Source organism: Aquarana catesbeiana, linkage group LG02 (assembly GCF_042186555.1).
Source record: "Aquarana catesbeiana isolate 2022-GZ linkage group LG02, ASM4218655v1, whole genome shotgun sequence".
Taxonomy (NCBI): Eukaryota; Metazoa; Chordata; class Amphibia; order Anura; family Ranidae; genus Aquarana; species Aquarana catesbeiana.
The window spans coordinates 38800236-38825280 of record NC_133325.1 but is presented as its reverse complement, the minus strand read 5'-3'; the positions used below and the strand labels follow the sequence as shown (position 1 = coordinate 38825280).

The 25045-nt window shown below is 43.9% G+C and overlaps 1 protein-coding gene across 1 annotated transcript in view; it reads left to right on the top strand.

The window, feature by feature from the left end:
* Positions 1-25045, top strand: part of INTS4 (integrator complex subunit 4) — a 139625-nt gene that overhangs the window by 57926 nt on the left and 56654 nt on the right. The window contains exons 13-17 of the mRNA XM_073612805.1: positions 10288-10403; positions 12441-12574; positions 18357-18514; positions 22483-22576; positions 23085-23165. Of these exons, the coding sequence (XP_073468906.1) occupies positions 10288-10403; positions 12441-12574; positions 18357-18514; positions 22483-22576; positions 23085-23165 (583 nt within the window). The remainder of the gene's footprint in view (positions 1-10287; positions 10404-12440; positions 12575-18356; positions 18515-22482; positions 22577-23084; positions 23166-25045) is intronic.

The following is a 25045-nucleotide window of genomic DNA, read 5'->3' as shown; positions in this document are numbered from 1 at the left end:
GACTCCTTCGCAGGATCAGGCAAGAAAGGAAGTCGGTACTTCTGGTGGCCCCCGCTTGGCCCAGAAGGACTTGGTATGCAGAAAGAGTAAGGATGACGGTAGGTTCCCCGTGGACACTACCGGAACGCCCAGACCTGTTATCTCAAGGTCCAGTGTTCCATCCTGCCTTACAAACGATAAATTTGACGGTTTGGCTATTGAGACCCACGTTCTGAAGAGTCGTGGGCTCTCAGGTCCTGTCATATCTACCTTGATTAATGCAAGGAAGCCAGCTTCCAGGATGATTTATCATAGAGTCTGGAAGGCTTATATAACCTGGTGTGAATCCAGAGGTTGGCATCCCAGGAAATATGTCATAGGTAGAATCCTTGATTTTCTACAGATGGGATTAGAGATGAAGCTGGCCTTGAGTACCATCAAGGGCCAGGTCTCTGCTTTATCAGTATTATTTCAGCGGCCACTTGCTTCGCATTCTTTGGTCCGAAACTTTATGCAGGGGGTGATGCGTCTTAATCCTCCGGTTAAAGCGCCCCTAAACCCCTGGGACTTGAATTTGGTCCTGGCTGTGTTACAGAAACAGCCTTTTGAACCAATAAGTCAGATTCCTTTGGTCTTGTTGACAAGGAAATTAATTTTTCTGGTGGCCATCTCTTCTGCTAGAAGAGTATCAGAATTAGCAGCTCTTTCCTGTAAGGAGCCTTATTTGATTATACACAAGGATAGAGTGGTACTACGCCCTCATCCTAGTTTTTTACCGAAGGTGGTTTCTGATTTTTATTTAAACCAAGACATTGTTCTACCTTCCTTTTTTCCAGATCCCTGTTCCCCGGAAGAGAGATCTCTACATTCGTTGGATGTAGTAAGAGCAGTTAAGGCCTATCTAGGGGCAACTGCTCAGATCCGCAAGACGGATGTTTTGTTTGTGCTGCCAGAGGGTCCCAATAGAGGACAGGCAGCGTCAAAAGCTACCATTTCTAAATGGATTCGACAGTTGATCATTCAAGCTTACGGTTTGAAACAGAAGATTCCTCCGTTTCAGATCAGGGCACATTCCACAAGGGCTATTGGTGCTTCTTGGGCAGTGCATCACCAGGCCTCTATGGCTCAAATCTGCAAGGCCGCAACCTGGTCTTCAGTTCATACATTCACCAGATTCTATCAGGTGGATGTGAGAAGGCATGAGGATATCGCCTTTGGGCGTAGTGTGCTGCAGGCAGCGGTACAGGGTCCTCAGGTCTGATTGCACCCTACTTGGTCGTGGTTTCCCCCCCCTCAGGTAGCATTGCTCTGGGACATCCCATCAGTAATTACTGTGGCTCTGTGTCCCGTGATGTTCGAGAAAGAAAATAGGATTTTTTAAAACAGCTTACCTGTAAAATCCTTTTCTTTCGAAGGACATCACGGGACACAGAGGTCCCGCCCCTCTTCTAATACACTATATTGCTTGGCTACAAAACTGAGGTATCCCTGCAAGGGGGAGGGATTATATAGGGGGTTGAACTTCCTGATAGGGTGTGCCAGTGTCCAATCACCAGTGATACCTATATAACCCATCAGTAATTACTGTGGCTCTGTGTCCCGTGATGTCCTTCGAAAGAAAAGGATTTTACAGGTAAGCTGTTTTAAAAAATCCTATTTTTTTTTTTTTTTTTTACGAGTACCAATATTTTTTTTTTTTTAGTACTCGACCATACCAATTACCGACACCTACCGCAACTGTTTTGTTTTCACTTCAGCTGTCAGCAATGGTACAAAACATTGAAAAGTTATTTACAAATGAAATAAATTGATTTTTGTTTTTAATTTTGCGCTTTTTCAATGTGAAATGTGGTAAATATATATTATAAATATGTGCAAAAATATTCGCTAACAAAGCAAATAAAAAAAAAAAGTTTTAATTGTTTATCGTTTATAAAATAGACGTGAACAAAATAAAAATAAAAAAAAAACAGGAAAATAATAATTAAATGGAGGCGAATAGGGAGTTAATTAAGGCTGATTAGAGTAAATTAATGGTTAAAGATACAAAAAGAAACAATGTTTCTTTTTATTTTAGTGCTTCAGCCTCTGAGCAGTGTTGTTAATAAACATTGCTGGCTGCTTTTTATTTTTTAAATTTTTTTTTCACAGCTCCAATTTCTGGACTTCTTTAACACTTTAGCTGTCAACAGGGGAGACCCACTGACAGCTCAAAGAACTGAGCCTGAAAGTATCTGAAACTATCGGTTTCAGGTATCGGTGCATTTGCATGTGTACCGATACTTGTGCAAATACTCGGTATCGGCACCGATACTAGTATCGGTGCAACCCTGGTCTACACACACACACACACACACGCAATGTCTCACTTTTGAGACAGAGCAAGCGATTGAGGACAAAGAATCCTCAATCCTCTCTCTGCAGCCTCAGCTACAGTGAATGAACAGGAAGCCCTCTGTACAGAGCCTCCCTGTTCACAAACTGAAGCATTGTAAGCACAGGGAGGGCCACAGGGGGATTCGTTCCAGTAATTGCGCTCACTCCTGTTTTTCTAGGCCCTCCTGTTGAACTTATAGGGCCTGGGCCCCATACAGGAGGGAAGGTGGTACCCCCTCGTCAATGGCCATGCCACAGGATATTTGGGGGAGTGCAGAAGAGTGATCACTTTATTGAATGAAGTGATGGCCACTTAGGATTGACTCAGTTTTTAGCTAGTAAGCACTGACCCTACTATTGGTTTGTCACATACACAGACAACAACGTGAGATTTGAATTAAATTACTGTATTAGATTAGTGTTTTTTTTTTATGATTTGCCTTCAGTTCTACTTTTAAAGCCGAACTCCAGGAATTCAGCCGCTTTGTAAAATGTGCCGGCATTCAGTGAGTTATGTTCTGTTGTGCATGCCTCCTCCTTGACTTACCTCTTTTCATTTATAAATTGGCAGTTTTACAGCGCTCCTGGATTACAGTTATCACTTCTTCTGGGGCTCTGAGAGAAGAGACAGCATGTTCTCACACACGGCATCTCTGCCCGCCTCTCCCCTCCGCTGTTCATTCACAGAAGTCTTTGTATTTTGTGAATGAGTTCACAAAGCGCCTATTTGGAGTGCTCTGCAGCCTCAGGAATTGACAACAGAGGGTCCAGCATTGGCGCACCAGAACTAGTGATACTTATGCTTCCGGGAAAGCCCAAAAAATAAAAAAATAAAAAAAAAGGTAAACTGTAAATAAAAGAAATATGTCTATAAGGTGGCATGCAAGCTCAATAATAACATGCAAAGCCAAGCTGCAATTTGCAAAGTGAGCAAAATATTTTATTGTATTAGGAGAGATATCATTTTGCCCCCCCTGTACAAATCATTAGTAAGACCTCATCTGGAATATGCAGTTCAGTTTTGGGCACCAGATCTCAAAAAGGATATCAGGGAACTGGAGAAAGTGCAGAGAAGGGCAACCAAACTGATAAGAGGCATGGAAGAGATCAGCTATGAGGAAAGATTTGAGGAAGTGAATTTATTCTCTCTTGGGTAGAGGAAATTAAGGGGGAATATGATCAACATGTATAAATATATAAGGGGTCCATATAGTGAACTTGGTGTTGAGTTATTCACTTTACAATTACGATTTCATCTCCAAATACGGAAAGGGTTCTTCACAATAAGAGCTGTGAAAATGTGGAATAGACTCCCGCCACAGGTGGTTCTGGCCAGCTCAGTAGATTGCCATAAGAAAGGCCTGGATACTTTCCTAAATGTACATAATATAACTGTATACTGACATTTATAGGTAAAGTTGTTCCAGGGAAAATCGATTGCCTCTCAGGGATCAGGAAGGAATTTTTTCCCCTGCTGCAGCAAATTGGATCATGCTTTGCAATGTTTTTCGCCTTCCTCTGGATCAACTATGGGTACAGGATTGTGTATATGGGATTGTATGATATTATTTTTTATTTATTTATTTTTATGGTTGAACTAGATGGACTTGTGTCTTTTTTTTCAACCTATGTAACTATACTTAAACCCTAATAATCCAGCACATTTTTACAAAGTAGCTGAATTCCCTGAGTTCAGCTTTAACCAGTTGCCGACCGCCGCACGACTATATACGTCGACAGAGCGGCACGGGCAGGCAAAAGGACGTATATGTACGTCCTTGCCTGCCCGCGGGTGGGGGGTCCGATCGGACCCCCCCCTGGTGCCTGCGGCGGTCGGCAAATCTCCCCCGGCGATCGGAGGTGAGGGGGAGGCCATCCATTCGTGGCCCCCCCCCTCGCGATCGCTCTCAGCCAATGGGATCATTTCCCTGCCTCTGTATTGTACACAGAGGCAGAGGAAATGATGTCATCTCTCCTCGGCTCGGTATTTTCCGTTCCGGGCCGAGGAGAGAAGACTGCAATGTAAGTGCACCAACACACTACACACAGTAGAACATGCCAGGCACACTAAACACCCCGATCCCCCCCCCGATCGCCCCCCGATCCCCCCCCAATCACCCCCCCCCTGTCACAAACTGACACCAAGCAGGTTTTTTTTTTTTTTTTTTTTTTTTTTCTGATTACTGTATTGGTGTCAGTTTGTGACAGTTACAGTGTCAGGGCAGTGAGTGTTAGGCCCCCTGTAGGTCTAGGGTACCCCCCTAATAAAGTTTTAACCCCTTGATCACCCCCTGTCACCAGTGTCGCTAAGCGATCATTTTTCTGATCGCTGTATTAGTGTCGCTGGTGACGCTAGTTAGGGACGTAAATATTTAGGTTCGCCGTCAGCGTTTTATAGCGACAGGGACCCCCATATACTACCTAATGTTTTAACCCCTTGATTGCCCCCTAGTTAACCCTTTCACCACTGATCACTGTATAACCGTTACGGGTGACGCTGGTTAGTTTGTTTATTTTTTATAGTGTCAGGGCACCTGCGTTTATTACCGAATAAAGGTTTAGCCCCCTGATCACCCGACGGTGATATGCGTCGCCCCAGGCAGCGTCAGATTAGCGCCAGTACCGCTAACACCCACGCACGCAGCATACGCCTCCCTTAGTGGTATAGTATCTGTACAGATCAATATCTGATCCGATCAGATCTATACTAGTGTCCCCAGCAGTTTAGGGTTCCCAAAAACGCAGTGTTAGCGGGATCAGCCCAGATACCTGCTAGCACCTGCATTTTGCCCCTCCGCCCAGCTCGGCCCAGCCCACCCAAGTGCAGTATCGATCGATCACTGTCACTTACAAAACACTAAACGCATAACTGCAGCGTTCGCAGAGTCAGGCCTGATCCCTGCGATCGCTAATAGTTTTTTTGGTAGCATTTTGGTGAAATGGCAAGCACCAGCCCCAGGCAGCGTCAGGTTAGTCCCAGTACCGCTAACACCCACGCACCGTACACCTCCCTTAGTGGTATAGTATCTGAACGCATCAATATCTGATCCGATCAGATCTATACTAGCGTCCCCAGCAGTTTAGGGTTCCCAAAAACGCAGTGTTAGCGGGATCAACCCAGATACCTGCTAGCAACTGCGTTTTACCCCTCCGCCCGGCCCAGCCCAGCCCACCCAAGTGCAGTATCGATCGATCACTGTCACTTACAAAACACTAAACGCATAACTGCAGCGCTCGCAGAGTCAGGCCTGATCCCTGCGATCGCTAACAGTTTTTTTTGTAGCGTTTTGGTGAACTGGCAAGCACCAGCCCCAGGCAGCGTCAGGTTAGTGCCAGTAGCGCTAACACCCACGCACGCAGCATACGCCTCCCTTAGTGGTATAGTATCTGAACTGATCAATATCTGATCCGATCAGATCTATACTGGCGTCCCCAGCAGTTTAGGGTTCCCAAAAACGCAGTGTTAGCGGGATCAGCACAGATACCTGCTAGCACCTGCGTTTTGCCCCTCCGCCCGGCCCAGCCCAGCCCACCCAAGTGCAGTATCGATCGATCACTGTCACTTACAAAACACTAAATGCATAACTGCAGCATTCGCAGAGTCAGGCCTGATCCCTGCGATCGTTAACAGTTTTTTTGGTAGCGTTTTGGTGAACTGGCAAGCGCCAGCGGCCTAGTACACCCCGGTCGTAGTCAAACCAGCACTGCAGTAACACTTGGTGACGTGGCGAGTCCCATAAGTGCAGTTCAAGCTGGTGAGGTGGCAAGCACAAGTAGTGTCCCGCTGCCACCAAGAAGACAAACACAGGCCCGTCATGCCCATAGTGCCCTTCCTGCTGCATTCGCCAATCCTAATTGGGAACCCACCACTTCTGCAGCGCCCGTACTTCCCCCATTCACATCCCCAACCAAATGCAGTCGGCTGCATGAGAGGCATTTTCTTTATGTCCTCCCGAGTACCCCTACCCAACGAACCCCCCCAAAAAAGATGTTGTGTCTGCAGCAAGCGCGGATATAGGCGTGACACCCGCTATTATTGTCCCTCCTGTCCTGACAATCCTGGTCTTTGCATTGGTGAATGTTTTGAACGCTACCATTCACTAGTTGAGTATTAGCGTAGGGTACAGCATTGCACAGACTAGGCACACTTTCACAGGGTCTCCCAAGATGCCATCGCATTTTGAGAGACCCGAACTTGGAACCGGTTACAGTTATAAAAGTTACAGTTACAAAAAAAGTGTAAAAAAAAAAAAAAAAAAAAACACAAACAAAAATATAAAATAAAAAATAATAGTTGTCGTTTTATTGTTCTCTCTCTATTCTCTCTCTCTCTATTCTCTCTATTGTTCTGCTCTTTTTTACTGTATTCTATTCTGCAATGTTTTATTGTTATTATGTTTTATCATGTTTGCTTTTCAGGTCTGCAATTTTTTATACTTTACCGTTTACTGTGCTTTATTGTTAACCATATTTTTGTCTTCAGGTACAGCATTCACGACTTTGAGTGGTTATACCAGAATGATGCTTGCAGGTTTAGGTATCATCTTGGTATCATTCTTTTCAGCCAGCGATCGGCTTTCATGTAAAAGCAATCCTAGCGGCTAATTAGCCTCTAGACTGCTTTTACAAGCAGTGGGAGAGAATGCCCCCCCCCCACCGTCTTCCGTGTTTTTCTCTGGCTCTCCTGTCTCAACAGGGAACCTGAGAATGCAGCCGGTGATTCAGCCAGCTGACCATAGAGCTGATCAGAGACCAGAGTGGCTCCAAACATCTCTATGGCCTAAGAAACCAGAAGCTACGAGCTTTTTATGACTTAGATTTCGCCGGATGTAAATAGCGCCATTGGGAAATTGGGAAAGCATTTTATCATACCGATCTTGGTGTGGTCAGATGCTTTGAGGGCAGAGGAGAAATCTAGGGTCTAATAGACCCCAATTTTTTCAAAAAAGAGTACCTGTCACTACCTATTGCTATCATAGGGGATATTTACATTCCCTGAGATAACAATAAAAATGATTAAAAAAAAAAAAAAATGAAAGGAACAGTTTTAAAATAAGCTAAAAAAGCAAAAAAATAATAAAGAAAAAAAAAAAAAAAGCACCCCTGTCCCCCCTGCTCTCGCGCTAAGGCGAACGCAAGCGTCGGTCTGGCGTCAAATGTAAACAGCAATTGCACCATGCATGTGAGGTATCACCGCGACGGTCAGATCGAGGGCAGTAATTTTAGCAGTAGACCTCCTCTGTAAATCTAAAGTGGTAACCTGTAAAGGCTTTTAAAGGCTTTTAAAAATGTATTTATTTTGTTGTCACTGCACGTTTGTGCGCAATTGTAAAGCATGTCATGTTTGGTATCCATGTACTCGGCCTAAGATCATCTTTTTTATTTCATCAAACATTTGGGCAATATAGTGTGTTTTAGTGCATTAAAATGTAAAAAAGTGTGTTTTTTCCCCAAAAAATGCGTTTGAAAAATCGCTGCGCAAATACTGTGTGAAAAAAAAAAATTAAACACCCACCATTTTAATCTGTAGGGCATTTGCTTTAAAAAAAATATATAATGTGTGGGGGTTCAAAGTAATTTTCTTGCAAAAAAAAATAATTTTTTCATGTAATCAAAAAGTGTCAGAAAGGGCTTTGTCTTCAAGTGGTTAGAAGAGTGGGTGATGTGTGACATAAGCTTCTAAATGTTGTGCATAAAATGCCAGGACAGTTCAAACCCCCCCAAATGACCCCATTTTGGAAAGTAGACACCCCAAGCTATTTGCTGAGAGGCATGTCGAGTCCATGGAATATTTTATATTGTGACACAAGTTGCGGGAAAGAGACAAATTATTATTATTTTTTTTTTTTTTTTGCACAAAGTTGTCACTAAATGATATATTGCTCAAACATGCCATGGGAATATGTGAAATTACACCCCAAAATACATTCTGTTGCTTCTCCTGAGTACGGGGATGTGAGACTTTTTGGGAGCCTAGCCACGTATGGGACCCCGAAAACCAAGCACCACCTTCAGGCTTTCTAAGGGCGTAAATTTTTGATTTCACTCTTCACTGCCTATCACAGTCTCGGAGGCCATGGAATGCCCAGGTGGCACAACCCCCCCCAAATGACCCCATTTTGGAAAGTAGACACCCCAAGCTATTTGCTGAGAGGTATAGTGAGTATTTTGCAGACCTCACTTTTTGTCACAAAGTTTTGAAAATTAAAAAAAGAAAAAAAAAATTTTTTTTTTTGTCTTTCTTCATTTTCAAAAACAAATGAGAGCTGCAAAATACTCACCATGCCTCTCAGCAAATAGCTTGGGGTGTCTACTTTCCAAAATGGGGTCATTTGGGGGGGGTTTGTGCCACCTGGGCATTCCATGGCCTCCGAAACTGTGATAGGCAGTGAAGAGTGAAATCAAAAATGTACACCCTTAGAAATCCTGAAGGCGGTGATTGGTTTTCGGGGTCCCGTACGCGGCTAGGCTCCTAAAAAGTCCCACACATGTGGTATCCCCATACTCAGGAGAAGCAGCTAAATGTATTTTGGGGTGCAATTCCACATATGCCCATGACCTATGTGAGCAATATATCATTTAGTGACAACTTTGTGCAAAAAAAAAAAAAAAATAAATTGTCACTTTCCCGCAACTTGTGTCAAAATATAAAATATTCCATGGACTCGACATGCCTCTCAGCAAATAGCTTGGGGTGTCTACTTTCCAAAATGGGGTCATTTGGGGGGGGGTTGTGCCATCTGGGCATTTTATGGCCTTCAAAACTGTGATAGGTAGTGAGGAGTAAAATCAAAAATGTACGCCCTTAGAAATCCTGAAGGCAGTGATTGGTTTTCGGGGCCCCGTATGCGGCTAGGCTCCCAAAAAGTCCCACACATGTGGTATCCCCATACTCAGGAGAAGCAGCTAAATGTATTTTGGGGTGCAATTCCACATATGCCCATGGCCTGTGTGAGCAATATATCATTTAGTGACAACTTTTTGTAATTTTTTTTTTTTTTTTTTTTTTTTTTTTCATTATTCAATCACTTGGGACAAAAAAAAATGAATATTCAATGGGCTCAACATGCCTCTCAGCAATTTCCTTGGGGTGTCTACTTTCCAAAATGGAGTCATTTGTGGGGGTTTTGTACTGCCCTGCCATTTTAGCACCTCAAGAAATGACATAGGCAGTCATAAATTAAAGACTGTGTAAATTCCAGAAAATGTACCCTAGTTTGTAGGCGCTATAACTTTTGCGCAAACCAATAAATATACACTTATTGACATTTTTTTTACCAAAGACATGTGGCCAAATACATTTTGGCCTAAATGTATGACTAAAATTGAGTTTATTGGATTTTTTTTAGAACAAAAAGTAGAAAATATCATTTTTTTTCAAAATTTTCGGTCTTTTTCCGTGTATAGCGCAAAAAATAAAAACGGCAGAGGTGATCAAATACCATCAAAAGAAAGCTCTATTTGTGGGAAGAAAAGGACGCAAATTTCGTTTGGTTACAGCATTGCATGACCGCGCAATTAGCAGTTAAAGCGACGCAGTGCCAAATTGTAAAAAGTGCTCTGGTCAGGAAGGGGGTAAATCCTTCCGGGGCTGAAGTGGTTAAGAATAATTATCTTATGTTTGGGTCATGTGATGAAAATGGGACATGCAGATGCCTTCTGTTTTAGGCACAAAGTAGGGGAAATCTCTTGGCAACTTTCTCTGGAACAGGTATTCAAATTGGGAGTTGTCTTTTCACCTCCTTTTTCCAGTGACCATTGTCAAATTTAGGGTGTCTCCCCCCCCCCATTTACTGTATGTCCAGGTGACAGTTTTCACTGGGAGAGGAAGCAGGGGTAAATTTCCGCAGCAGGGACATAGGTCATAGTGCAGTTTTCATGTGTATACTGTGCATAAAGTTACTGTCTCTGTTTGCATTTCCTGTTCTGCAGATGTTTGAAGTTCCTCGGCAGCAGACACCCCACCCTGGTCCTATCGCTGGTCCCTGATCTCCTGGGGTCCCACCCTTTCTTTGACGTGCCGGAGCCTGATATGGACAATCCATCCTGTATCCATTTTCAGTGTATGCTTTCTGGGCCTCATTGACCAGACAAAAGATGGCTGAGTGTGGGAAGAATAGTAACTGCCATCACTGTGCTTGTTACTTGCCTGATTGTATTGCTAACCCATTAGCCTAAAGCGGACCCTCAGCTTCCTGAGGAAGATCCTGCCTCTCTTCCCCCTCCTCCCTTCCTCTGCAGGAATAGGGCATTTTTGCCTCCCAGGATATGTACATCACATACCCCAGGAGGCATAGGCTTTCACTTAACAGGAGAAGGAGGCGGGCCTATTGTCGCGTCATCGAGGGGCCCAACCCGCAGAAACCCAAAAGGGCCGGCGGGCCTCTCGATGACGTCGAAGAGAACATGGTGGCGCGGGACGGAGTTGCGGCCAGGCATGAGATGTCCTCAGCGGGTCAATGCGGGGTCTACTGGATGGATGAGTATCTGAAATGTGTAGATACCACCATCAGGTAAGCAGGGCAAAAAAAAAAAAATGGGGAGGACGGCCGCAGTTCCTGTAAGTAATTTCAGAGTCACTAACCCAGAACAGAATGAAAAGTTAAGTCAGAAGTTCTTATATAGTCATGATTGTTTCAGGTCAGTGACCTTCAAAACCAGCGGGATAACATGATAGCCATGCAAATAGCACTTTCAGCAGAAGACCTCAGTAGTTGAAAGCTCCAGGATTCCCTCAGGACAGGTTTCCTTTAAGGATCCTTTTCTGGAATCTATACTCTGGAGGTTCCATAACTTTTGAAACCTTTTACTTCTGATCCTCTGGTGTCAATCTAGGTTATCATTTTTTTTGAATGTCTGTATTTTGGGCAGCCCAGTGGCTAAGAGGTTAGCACTTCTGCCTAGCAGCACTAGGTTCGTCGGTTTGAATCCCAACCACAGCACTACCTGCCTGGAGTTGGCATGTTCTCCCTGTGCCTGCGTGGGTTTCCTCCAGGTATTCTGGTTTCCTCCCACACTCCAAAGACATGCTGGTAGGTCAATTGGTTCCTGTCTAAATTGAAGCTAATATGTGTATGTATGAAAATAACAAACATGTTATACTTACCTGCTCTGTGCAGTGGATTTGCACAGAGCAGCCCCGATCCTCCTCTTAGGTCCCTCTTCGGCTCTCCTGGTTCCTCCCTCCTGTTGAGTGCCCCCACAGCAAGCACCTTGCTATGGGAGCACCCGAGCCAAATCACAGCTCCCTATATCCATTCAGACATGGAGCCCCGGTTCGGCCCGCCACCTCTCTCTCCTGATTGGCTGAGACACGTCAATCAAAGTTAGTTAGCCAATTAGGCAGGAGAGTCTGACGGCAAGGCACTCGTGGACATCTCTGGACAGAGATGGACCTCAGGTAAGTACTAGTGTAAAATTATATATAGATATAAAGTGCAAATCTCTAAAATAAATAAATCCTACATATGAATGAATAGTCCATAAAATAAAAAATGAAGAAATAAAACATGAAGAAATCTTCTTGTGATCAGTGTATCCACACAATTCCACCACAGTCATTGTTCGTCCTAAAAAGGAGTGCACACCACCACCAGTAAAAATCACCTCCCAGATGAGTCAAAACTCATATGCGGATCTCCCCACAAGCTCTTTGCTCTCACTTCCTCTTCCCAATCAATGGTGGGTAATCCAGATGGCTCTTTTCTTAATGGTAACTCAGCTCATTAACATCCAAAGAAATGAATCGCCTCCCAGCTTGGCTCAAGATTCCATGAGTTCAGAACATGTAAATAATAAGTATAGAGACCATAGTGTTCTCCGTATACAAATTTATTCAAAGCCCCCAAACAGACAAGTTGCACTTACAAGATAAAAACTTTTAAAATCACATATAAACCTCCAGAGTAGCACCGCCGTGTCCACATATACACAGTACCTGGCTGGACATCACTATCAGCACTTCCCTTCTAGATGCGTATCGGCCAATCACAGGCCTTCCTCAGTATTAGGGGGTGCTAGGGTGGCTGCTTTACAATCACTTTAATAAAACAAAAACATTTTAAGTCTTTAACTCTTCTCACCAGATATAGCTCTTTTGGTTTTGATATTTAATGCTGCAAAAACCTGTCCCACCATGCCAGCCCTGTTCACTGGCCACCTGTTTCGCCACTACGCCTACCTGCGGGACAGCCTGTCGCACCTCGTCCCTGCATTGAACGTAAGTATATATATATTTTTTTCTCTAAAAGAAGTTTATTAAAGAAAACTAAAACATACAAAAAACTGCAGTATCTGTCATAATTTTGGTTACAGAGGATTCAATGTCATGTTCAATATATGCAGCAATCGCGTCACGACATCCTACGATATGGGTCAAGCAGTACCTACGTATACTGCCAATGCGGAATATATTCAGGAATTACCGAACATCTAGCTAGTAGGAACTCCCCGCTTCACAAACTGCTAGTTCAGCTTCATTGTCGTAGTAGTCTGTCCAATACTAGATCTACCGGAGAAAGGCTAGGGGTATCCAACCAGGACGTCCACAGTTCATCAAACTTGCCAAACGATCCTCTATGCTGGAAGATAAACTTCTCCAGCCATAGAGTGTCACCCATCTGAGTTATCCATTCTATCACCGTTGGAGGGTCGACTGCCTTCCAACGTCAAAGGATGAGCCTGCGAGCTTGAAACCAGGCTCTAGCAATGGCCCGCTTTGAGTAATCTTCAATTGGGAGGTCGTCCAAAATACCCAATATGCATGGTTTGGGGTCTGTCGGTACATTGACTTGGAGCACTCTTTTATTAGTAGTCAGTACACCTGTCCAATATGGATGCAGCTTGGGACACCAAAGAATAAGGTCTCCATGGTCCTTCAGACATCTAGGGCAGTCCGAATCTGGTCTCACCCCCATCCTAAACAGTCTAGATCAGTGGTTCTCAACCTTGCTAGTGCCGGGAACCCTTGATAAAATTTGCCAAGTTGTGGGGACCCCTAACAGTAAAATTATTTTCGTAGCGTGGGCTGTCAGCACCCAGGGCAAGACAAGTAATTTGCGCCCCTAATGGACATTTAGCCCTCCCTGAGTCCCTTCCACTCGTACAGTATTGAGACCCCTTATGGTACATTTTAGGATGTACCACTCTTTCTCTTTGTTCTCCTTTCTTTCTCTATCCTAATTTCTTGTTTTTTTCCCCATCCCTCTCTCTAGCCATCTTTCTTGTTCTTTCTCTTATTCTTTCTCCCCCTTTTTCTTTGTTCCTCCCCCTCTTTTTTCCTCTCCCTTCTATGTATTCTCTATTTTTTTTCCTTCTCTTACTCCTTAGTGGGGGGGGGGATGGGATGAGTGGCAGTGCTGGCAGGGAGATGGGAATGGGTGGCAATTCTGGGGGGAGTTCTGATCAGCCAACTTAGGTGCTCATGATCAAGGTCATCTGTTGATCTGAGAACTGTAGTGGGGACTTTTAATGGCAACTATAATCACAGGCAGTGTTACAAACTGTGTCTCCGACTTTGTGGTGTCTCGTAACAGTGAAACCTATGCTGAAATCAGGAGATAGGGTCTTCTCCAGCCCCTCCCACATCACATTCCTCAACAGTCAGCTGACCTCTACCCCCCAGCCATGAACTGAATGGGCGGATGCGAAGAGGCTGAGTGGGCGGCTTCGGTCCAGGGACAGAGCTGCTGGGTGGAGGCAAAAAGGCTGGGAGTGCGGTGCGGGCTTCAGGAACAGCCCAGGATTCGGTGACCCCTGGCAAATCATCATTCGACCCCCGAGGGGGTCCCGACCCCCAGGTTCAGAACCACTGGTCTAGATGGTGTAAAGTATAATGTGTAACTGAGAGAGGTGTTGAGCCACATCCATGGAGCACAGCTGTACCGCCTGTAGGGCCTCCTCCCATTGTTCATCCTTAAAGGCGTCTACATCCCTCTCCCACTTGCTCACCACCCCCAGAGGGAACCTGTCCAGGACGGCTGATAAGAGCATTGCGTAGCATCTTGAGATAAAACCCTTAAAGTGTGTCACTTCCTCCATATTGTGGAATATGGGGTCGGTAATGCGAGTTGAGGTCCATGGACCTCAAGTTTACACAGGCGTTCCCTGAAATCGTGTCAAAATTGTGGCCGTGAAATCGCGGGACTTTCAAGTCGTGGAAGTGTGAAAGGGGCCTTAGAAATGGCTTTGTAACCCTTTCCAGACAGATGCATGTCATTTACTTTGTTTCACCTCTGTTCTTGAATTTCATTAGATAATGGCATGATGTGTGGCTTTTTGAGGTCTGTTAGTGTGTTTCACTTTGTCAGACAGCTTCTATTTAAGACCCCTCTTACACTGGGCCCGTGGCCGCTTTCGTAGTAATGCGGCGCTTTACCGCTTTTTAAGTGGCACTTTTCGGCCGCTAACGGGGCGATTTTAACCCCAAAGAAGGGGTTAAAAACTCCCATGTTGCGGCGCTTCCAATGGGCAGGAGTGTTTTGGGAGCGCTAAATACAGCGATCCCAGCCCACTCCAAAGATGCTGCTTGCGTGACTTTTCCTAACGTCCGCCCCAAGCGCACCGCCCCAGTGTGAAAAGTCACACTTAAATGAATGGGAGGCAATTTTCAGGCGCTTAGCAGAGGCTATTGCTAGCATTAAAGCGCCTAAAAACCGCCCTAGTGTGAAAGTGATCTTCGTGATTTCTTGATTCAACAGGTCTGGCTGGCGGTAATCAGGCCTGGGTGCAGAAAGTGAAATTTACCTGCCCTTTTCAAGAAATGTGGTTAACCACTTCAATACCGGGCACTTTCACCCCCTTCCTGCCCAGGCCAATTTTCAGCTTTCAGCACTGTCGCACTTTGACAATTGCGCAGTCATGCGACACTGTATCCAAGCAAAATATTTACCATTTTTGTGAAACAGATAGAGCTTTCTTTTGGTGGCATTTAATCACCACTGGGGTTTTTATTTTTTTGCTAAACAAATAAAAATGACCAAAAATTTTGGAATAAAAAAGTTTTCCTTAGTTTCTGTTATAAAAGTTTGTAAATAAGTAGGTTTTCTCCTTCACTGATGGGTACGGATGAGGAGGCACAGATGAGCAGTATTTATGGGCATTGATAGGTGGCAATATGCAGCACTGATGGGCACTCATAGGTGGCACTGATGGGCACTAAAAGGCGGCACTGATGAGCAGCCCTTATGGGCACTGATAGGTGGCACTGACGAGCAGCCTTGATGGGCACTGATAGGTGGCACTGATAGGTGGCAGCCTTTATGGGCACTTATAGGTGGCACTGACGAGCAGCCTTGATGGACACTGATAGGTGGCAAAAATGGGCACTGATAGGTGGCACTGATGAGCAGCCTTTATGGGCACTGATAGGCACGGATAGATGGCACTGTGAGCAGCCTTTATGGGCACTGATAGGTGGCAATGATGGGCACTGATAGGTGGCACTGATAAGCAGCCTTTATGGGCACTGATAGGCACGGATAGGTGGCACTGATGAGCAGCCTTTATGGGCACTGATAGGTGGCAATGATGGGCACTCACAGGCGCCACTGACGAGCTGCCTTCATGGGCACTGCTAGGTGGTACTGATGGGTACTGATGGGTGGCAATGATGAGCAGCCTTTATGGGCACTGATGGGTACTGATAGGTGACCCTGATGAGCAGCCTTTATGGGCACTGATAGTTGGCACTGATGGGTACTGATAGGTGGCAATGATGAGCAGCCTTTATGGGCACTGATAGGTGGCACGTATGGGCACTGATAGGTGGCAATGATGAGCAGCCTTTATGGGCACTGATAGGTGGCACTGATGGGTACTGATAGGTGGCCCTAATGAGCAGCCTTTATGGGCACTGATAGGTGGCAATGATGAGCAGCCTTTATGGGCACTGATAGGTGGCGTGATGGGCACTGATAGGTGACACTGATGAGCAGCCTTTATGGGCACTGATAGGTGGCAATGATGGGCACTGACAGGGGGCACTCATGGGAACTGATGAGCAGCCTTTATGGGCACTGATAGGTGGCCATGATGGGCACTGAAAGGCATCGCTGATGGGGCTGCATGGATATTCACTGCACTGATTATCAGTGCAAATCCCCCCTGTCAGGAGAGCCAATTATTGGCTTTCTTCTACTCATGCTATGTCAGTATGGATAGAGGAATGCAGATAACCGGCACTTCCTATGTACCCTGATCAGCTGTGATTGGACGCAGCTGATTGCATAGTAACGAGCCTACGTCATAGCCTCTTTACCGTGATCGGAGATGCGTGTGTTGCCGATCGCCGCCCTGCATTCCCCCGGGGGGCGCGCATGAGCATCTTGTTCTGAAGGACGTCATGTGATGTCCAGTCAGAACGGCAGAGGCACCGCCCGGCCTTTATTTTGCCATGGGCCGAGCAGGATGTGGTTAATCACAGTTCATTCACAGTTTAGCAAGGAGGGGGGGGGGGGGATTACTTTTTCACATAGTGCCAGGCAGGTTTGGACAGCTTTTTTCCCTTATTAAACAAAATCATCATTTTAAAAAAAACTGCATTTTGTTTACTCGGGCGCTCTGTTTGTGTAATATTGAAATTTGTTTGATCTGAATCATTTAAGTGTGATTAATATGCAAAAGAAAGAAAAAAACTAATAGGAAGGGGGCAAATACTTTTTAACAGCACTGTATACTGTATAAAAAAACTTCCTATTGATTCCAAGAGCCCAAAAAGCGACCCCTGTGAATCAATATAAGCGGCGCTTAATGACAGTGATAGAACATCCAAAAAAGGATTCTAGTGCATCTATCTATACCAAGAATAAATAAAATAAATTTAAAATGAAAAAATATAAAACTGCATGTGGTGATCTATATGAAACACTGTTCAGTGTACAATAAACCAGTGAAAATACTGAAAATTCTAACAGTGTGTGTGAAAGTGTATCATACACACAGCAATATCAATTGCAAATAAATCAAAAGGTGAGATCAGGTAGTATAGTCCATATAAAGTCCATAGACAGGCCACCGTGCAGGAAAGGTGATATATCTGGAAAACGTCCACCAATTCACTTAGTGTCAGTGCCTCCACTCCCCTTGAATTCAACACTCACCGACTCAAAATGCCTCACACTCTCGTGTTTTGGCAGAAAGGCATGGGTATATAGCAGGTCAGCTGAGGGTGTGAGCTTCCGAACTCCTTATAATTCCAGTTTCACCTCAGATTCTGGCTGAGTGTCCTGTCTGTCTCTGGATGTGCTGTCCTGTCTCTCTTGCTATGCTGAGAAGTACACAGCATAGCAAGAGAGACAGGACAGCACATCCAGAGACAGACAGGACACTCAGCTGCATCTAATTGGTCAGTTTGCATGCAGCCATAGCACAGAGTGTTGCTGTGTCTAGAAGCAGCATTTAGCTTCCTCTGGTTGCAACAAACTATCCACATCTATGCGGCCGTGTGACTGTAGCCTAAAGCAGTAATAAAATGCACACCTTTTTAGAAATGATGCCCATGTCTCTTTTAACTTGTGCCCCCCCCCATCTACCTGGATTTGTCCAAGTCCTAGTGTACCCTGACATCTGTAAACGGGCATTGGAGTTGATTTACTGAAACTGCAGAGTGCATAATCTGGTGCAGCTGTGCATGATAGCCAATCGGCTTCTAACTTCAGCTTGTTCAATTAAGCTTTGACAGGAACAAACCTGGAAGCGGATTGGTTTCTATGTAGAGCTGGACCAGATTTTGCACTCTCCAGCTTTAGTAAATCAACCCCTCCCCATCGTACCTTCTAGTTCTGCAGAACTGCACTTCTGAGGTGCAATGACAAAGAAGCTTTATGATGTCTATGCTCAGGTTGGCTTTATTTTTATTTTTTTAATCAAATAATTTTTTATAGTTATACAAACAAAAAACTATATCCACTAAATTACTAAATATCAAACATTATCAATTAGTATATAAAAAAAAAAAAAAAAGGTTGGCTTTATTTAACACTTATACAATTTCTTTGCCTTAGCTGCCAGGAGTGAAGTCGTCTTGGATTCCAGATGTAGAACCTGGCTCCACCCACGAGGATCCATCTCAGCAGTTTCTACAAAACAGCTTGGAGCGGGTTCATAGCTTACAGAATCTGGGGACCCAGGGGTCACAGGAGCTTCTGGAATATACTATCCGGTAAATTGGTGTTTTTCTTTCACCTCATTTCACGATCTCCTTGTCTGGCTGTAAGAAATTATCTTGTGGCATAACAGAGGCTTTCTTTTAACAGTTGTTATACAGATTTTCTATAGCCCCCGCAGTTTACACAGTGCTTTTCAAAATAGAGACAGTACAGTTACAATACAATTCAAAACAATAGGGTTAAGAGGGCCCTGTTCACAAGAGCTCACAATCTAAGCACAAAAGGCAAGTGCAGCATAATATATCCTCTAAGCAGGCTGATTGTTCCAATCATTGTTCAGATCTGTTTTATTGCATGTGAAGATCATCCTTCTTTTTTTATTATTCTTCTTTTCTTCAGTACAAAATATCATATAAAATAAGCATTACATTCAAAATATTATCCAGTATATTTTCTTTTTTTAACATTGTAATACATATTAACAAGCTTTTTTTTTCCCCCATATAGTCTCCTTTATAATATTAATCCATTCACTTACTGCCGGGGTCTCCTAGACTGCCATCTCAGCACAATCAATTTCCTAGCTTGAAATAGGCATCTTAACATTGCCATACTCTGCCCCTCTCCTGCTTTCTCCTTGTATCCCAATACACAGAGCCTAACTTCCATCTCCAGAGTTGTCCCATAGATCCCATTAATAGTGTCCAGAACCCCTGTTCAGTAGTGAAATAACTTTGGACACCTCCACACCATATGTATGAGATCTCCGGTCTCCTGGCATCTGGGGCAATTGGCATCAGTTCTTCTGCCATACATGAACAACCTCTTTGGGGTATAGTAAGCTCTGTGCATCAGCATCAAGTGTGATACTTTCTGTGAAGGAGAAACCGATATTATCGGTCCCAACTCCAGTATCCTCCTCCACTGTTCCTGTGTTATTTCCCCTATATCCTCCTCCCATCTCTTTCTATCATTATAATGAAATACATTTTATTTTCATTTTTTTATAATTGTACAAACAAAAAAACTAAATTAATAACTATCAAAAATGATCAAATAGTCTATGGAGGGGGCTCCAGACCAGCAGTGGCTCTATTGCATAGCTGTCCATATAGCTCAGAAATAAGCCCCTTGGTTATATCCGCCTTAAATATCTTTTGAAAAAAGGGGGGTGGGGGGAGAAGTTCATCCTGAGATCATCCTCCATGTACATATCTCTTGGGTGCCATTATTGGACCAATTTTCTAAACCCATGATGCAGCCAAACGATCCCATTTCACAGACACACTATACTTGGAGTGTATATGGTTTATCTTTACTGTGCTTCGCCTTCTTCATTGCTCCCAGCACACTTTTTTTGTAAACTGTCAGGACAAAATAACCATATGCATGCTCATTTCCTCTTATTTTATCTGTTTAAAGTGGTCCTAAAGGCTGACGTTTTTTTTACCTTCATGCATTCTATGTGTGAAGGTAAAAACTTCTGTATCCTGCTAACACCCCTCACCATCCCCGCTGGAAAAAGACTGTGACTATTGCTAGTGGTTATAGCAGCCGCTGGCAATAATTGCAGGTAAAAACCGGCATGCTGGTTGTGCCCAAGCAAATCAATCGATCGATCAATCAACTTGGTACATTCAGTCTGCCCATACGATGTTCGAATTTTTTGCCAGTTCCTGCTGAGCTACCAGAGGTTCAAACCGTGTATGACCTGCCTTAGCAGATTGATTGAAAACCATGCACTCCCTGTATGGCTGAGATCCTAAGGAGTTCCACCCAAAAATGGAACTTCTGCTTTTCCGGTCCCCCCCCCCCCCTCCCCCACCACCAGTGTCACATTTGGCACCTTTCAGGGGGGAAGGGGGGAGCAGATTCCTGTCTAATACAGGTATTTTGCTCCCACTTCCGGGCATAGATACCCGAGCCACCCTCGGGGGTCTACGCCACTCTCCCACCTCCCCCCCCACCCCTGCTGTCTTCTGGGAGACACACGGGTCACAGAAAACAGCAGGGACCAGTGGGATAGCGCAGCGCGATTTGCGCATTCACAGTAGGGAACCAGGCAGTGAAGCCGCTAGGTAAGTGTCCTTATTTTAAAAGTTTGTAGCTGCTGATTTAAAAAAAAAAAAAAAATTAGGCAGAACTCCGCTTTAACATTTGTTAGGTGGGAAGGAGAGTGATGTGCCTGAGCCGCCACTGAGAGTGCCCTCTGAAGCCTAATCTACAAATCGCTACCTTTTTTATTATGATAAATTTAATGAAAGCAAAAGCATGTAATTGTCAGATCAAAATGATTACACTACCAAAACACAAAAATAATATGTGCTTTACTGTAAAGGCTCCTCAAAACTGGAGCAGGCAGAATCTGGAGCAGCGGTGCATGTCAACCAACCAGCTTCTACCTTTTTTATTTTCACAGCTTAACTGAAAGCGGACCTTCAGTCATTTTTTCATCTTTCCATTGTTGTTTTAACTTTGGATAGTAAAACATTTTTTTTTCCTGCCAGTAAATACCTTATACAGCTCACTTCCTGTTTCTTGTCTGGTCATTAGCCTAGGCTTATGACATCATCTCTCTCTCTCTCTCTCTCTCTCTCTCTCTCTCTCTCTCTCTCTCTCTCTCTCTCTCTCCCTCTCCCTCTCCCTCTCCCTCTCCCTCTCCCTCTCCCCTGAGAGTTTTTGCTAGGAAGGGAGGGGGATGAGTCATAAGAGAGCCAATGAGAGGTGTGTGTCTCTGTAAATCCAGGAAGTGAACAGGCAGCAGCTTCAGCTGCCCACAGTTAAAATGTCTGCAGCCTTACTTGGTGGAGGGAGAATTCTGTAGCATATTTGGCAAGTACAGAATCACAGTATGTATAGAATAATATGCAACGTGGTTGGAGGGAAGCTTCAGAATGGCAAAGATGTTTTTATTACAAATTATGTGAACAGACTGCAGTTCCTCTTTAAAAAAAATAAATAAATAAAAAGGGCGCTCTGAAGGCTATTGCCATAGCGTGCTAGTATGTACTTCATTCTAGCACATTATGGCAAACTTACCTGGCAAACTAAGCCCTCCGCTGTCTCTGCTGCCGAGGCTTCCATTCTGGGTTTGCACGCTCTGGCCACTCAATGGTTGAGCCGCAATGAATCCACTTCTGTGCATGTGCACAGGAGTCACGATCGTGGCACAGCACTCCTGTATTAATGGCACGCTCAGTGTGCCCTTCATGCAGCGTGCAGTGCGCATCCACTGGTGATGTGACCCACTGCTGCAATTGTGAATATCCCCCAATAGTTCCTGTGCACATTTAGGAGATATTCATCGTACCTCATTGTAAGCTTGTCTGTAGGTACAATATAGACGAACAAGAAGTTTGGGACTTTGAGTGAGGCAATCGAGAGACAGCTATGAATTACAAAATACAACATATTTATTGTCTTGGAATTCATATAGCATTTAACAGAAAATATAAAACCATTTCATACATACATACATAGTGGTAAAGGCCAGTTCATAGATATACACATACATAATAGGATTAGATGGAGCCAATTCCCATATATACATAAAATTGATAGAGCAACACATTCCAGTTACCATTTATAAATTAAAACTCCATATGAATTATATAATTGAGCCAAAAAGTTTATAAAGCTCCATATAAGGATATTATCTTTATTTGGGTGCATGCAATAATGGGATATGATAAATAACTGGGTGCACCCCACGCGTTTCGTGGTGCAAAGCCACTTCTTCAGGGGATGATGCATCCATATGTCTGGGGAAAAAAAAGTTATACACAACACCAATTTCCTCTAATTAAAACTCTTATATCAATTGACAGAAAATTTTAACCAAACAATCATTGGGTCCTAATTACTCAATTGGAGTTACAGTTCACAGGTATGCGGTATAGTAACACAAGGGCCACCAGTAAATAGAGTTTACCACCACTTTAATGGTAATGCAGAAGACTGCTATTTGTGGGTGTATTACTGGTACCTAATATATATATATATTTTTTTATTTTCTCTACAGGGATCTCCAGCGGATCGGTGAGCTGCAGTCTGATCTGGCTGGCAAGGCAGATTTCTCAGCCACCTACCTGCGCTGTCACTTGCTTCTCATAAAGGTTTGTGTCTTATATTAGTAATAGAGCCGTATGTCCTCTAATAAATGTTGGGTGAAAATAAGACATCTGTACCCACTGTAAGATCCTTTTCTCCAGAAGTTCACTGAAGAGCACAACTCACCTACTCTGTTTTGGGTGCTTTTTTGTGTTTTTTGGCCTGTTTGCAGAAATTGTAGATGTTGTTTTTTTTTTTTTTTTTTCTTTCCCTTATTGTTCACTGTTTGCTACGGCTGAACTTCTGTGCATGCAAAGGGATCTAGCCACTAGAGGGAGCTGGCCTTTATTTGTGCTCAGTGTTTAAAACCTCCTGTATGTGGCAAAATACCCACATGTCAAAGAACAGAGTCTAATGTCCTTCAATGAACTACCAGATTTTACGGTGAGTATAAAAAAAAACAAAAAAAACTCAGGGCCCACCATTGTGTCAGCCTGATGATAAATATATTCTTTTATTGATGACTTCTTGCTCTAGTTTCTTCCACATAAATGACTGTTTTGCTGTTCTCAGGCACTGAATGAGAAGTTGTGGAGTCTGGCCGCTCCCCTCTATGTGAAGCAGAATTCCTTGACAGCAGCTGCTGTAAAACAGGTGACGTTTCCGAATCCTATTCATTCATATAGAGGTCTGTTAAATGAATAAATGTTTAGTATATACAGGAAACCAGGATATACAGTAATCAAACCTGTGCATTTGACTGTTGAGGACAAAGCAGTCATTTTGCTGTAATTCCCCCCCCCCCCCATAATTTCTTTTGCTTCCCTGCTCCTCTGTTCAGCACCAGAAGCCGGTGAAAATACCCAGTATGGGGATATATGCAACTAGGCCAGTCAGTGCTATAACACAGTTGTCCTGTGGGACCTACAACGCTGGCAGCTTGTCGTTTTTATATAGGACTCTTCTTTTATTTACAGTGGCAGGGGAGCGATCAGTGTAGATGTTACGGAGGGCTAAATAAAGTAAACCTATTGCTTTGCCTTGCATAGGCCAATATGGGTTTTTTTTTTCGATTTCTTATAGTGCAGGGGTTGGCAACCTTAACCACTTCAGCCCCGAAAGATTTGGCTGCTGAATGACCGAACCATTTTTCGCGATTCGGCACTGCGTCACTTTAATTGACAATTGCACGGTCGTGTACATTGTACCCAAACAAAATTGACGTCTTTTTTTTCCCACAAATAGAGCTTTCTTTTGCTGGTATTTGATCACCTCTGCGGTTTTTATTTTTTGAGCTATAAACAAAAAAAGAGTGACAATTTTGAAAAATAACGCAATATTTTTCACTTTTTGCTATAATAAATATCCCCAAAAAATATATAAAAAAACAATTTTTTTCCTCAGTTTAGACCGATATATATTCTACATATTTTTGGTGAAAAATCTCGCAATAAGCGTATATTGATTGGTTTGGCGCAAAAGTTATATCGATTACAAAATAGAGGATAGTTTTATGGCATTTTTATTATTATTTTTTTTATTAGTAATGATGGCGATCTGCGATTTTTATCGGGACTGCGACATTATGGCGGACACATCGGACACTTTTGACACATTTTTGGGACCATTGTCATTTATGCAGTGATCAGAGCTATAAAAATGCACTGATTTACTGTAAAAATGTCACTGGCAGGGAAGGGGTTAACACTAGGGGGCGATCAAGGGGTTAACTGTGTTCCCTGTGTGTTCTAACTGAAGAGAGGAGGGGACTGTGTAGAGGAGATGACAGATTTCTGTTCATACTCTGTATGAACAGATGATCTGTCTCTTCTCCCCTCAGAGAACCGGAAACTGTGTGTTTACACACACAGATCCCGGTTCTCCGTGTGCCACAAGCATTCGCGGGAGTCTGGCGACGAACGCGTCCGCCAGGCACTCGCAGCAGCTCCTTGGGTGAGCAGCGGGCAGGTTCGCCCCTAGTGGCCACAGGGTGAAGCGACGTTACGTAACATTGTTTCTCCCAGCTGTGCCATTCTGGCGCAAGAAAACTGCGGCGGCTGGTCGGCAAGATGTTAAAGAGGCAGAGATCTACCTGAACAACATGAGAGAAGTCAAAGATCAAGGGGCAGAGTGTCGCCTCCTCACCCTGGATTTAAACCTCTAATTGCTGTACTACCGTGTTTTAAATTGAGTGCATTGCATGGCAATCATGGGTTTAAATCAGGTGGTGAGGCGGCAAGATATTGCTTCCTCGCCACCTGTCAAACACACTTGTATCGCTTTTCAGAGAAGCAGGAGTCCCTCTGCATTGCACTCTGTTTTATGCTCTGGAATGGTGGATCAGCAAGCACAGACCACAATCTACCAGTCACTTGATCACGATCTACAGGTTGCTGACCCCCGTTTTATAGAGAGATTTCAATGCTCTCTCTAGTGGTCACCCACATATCCGAAAATCACTAAATAACCGCAGATACCACAAGATCCCAAGTGCCAGAGCCAGATCATCCACAAGGTTCAGAGGCAGGAATTGG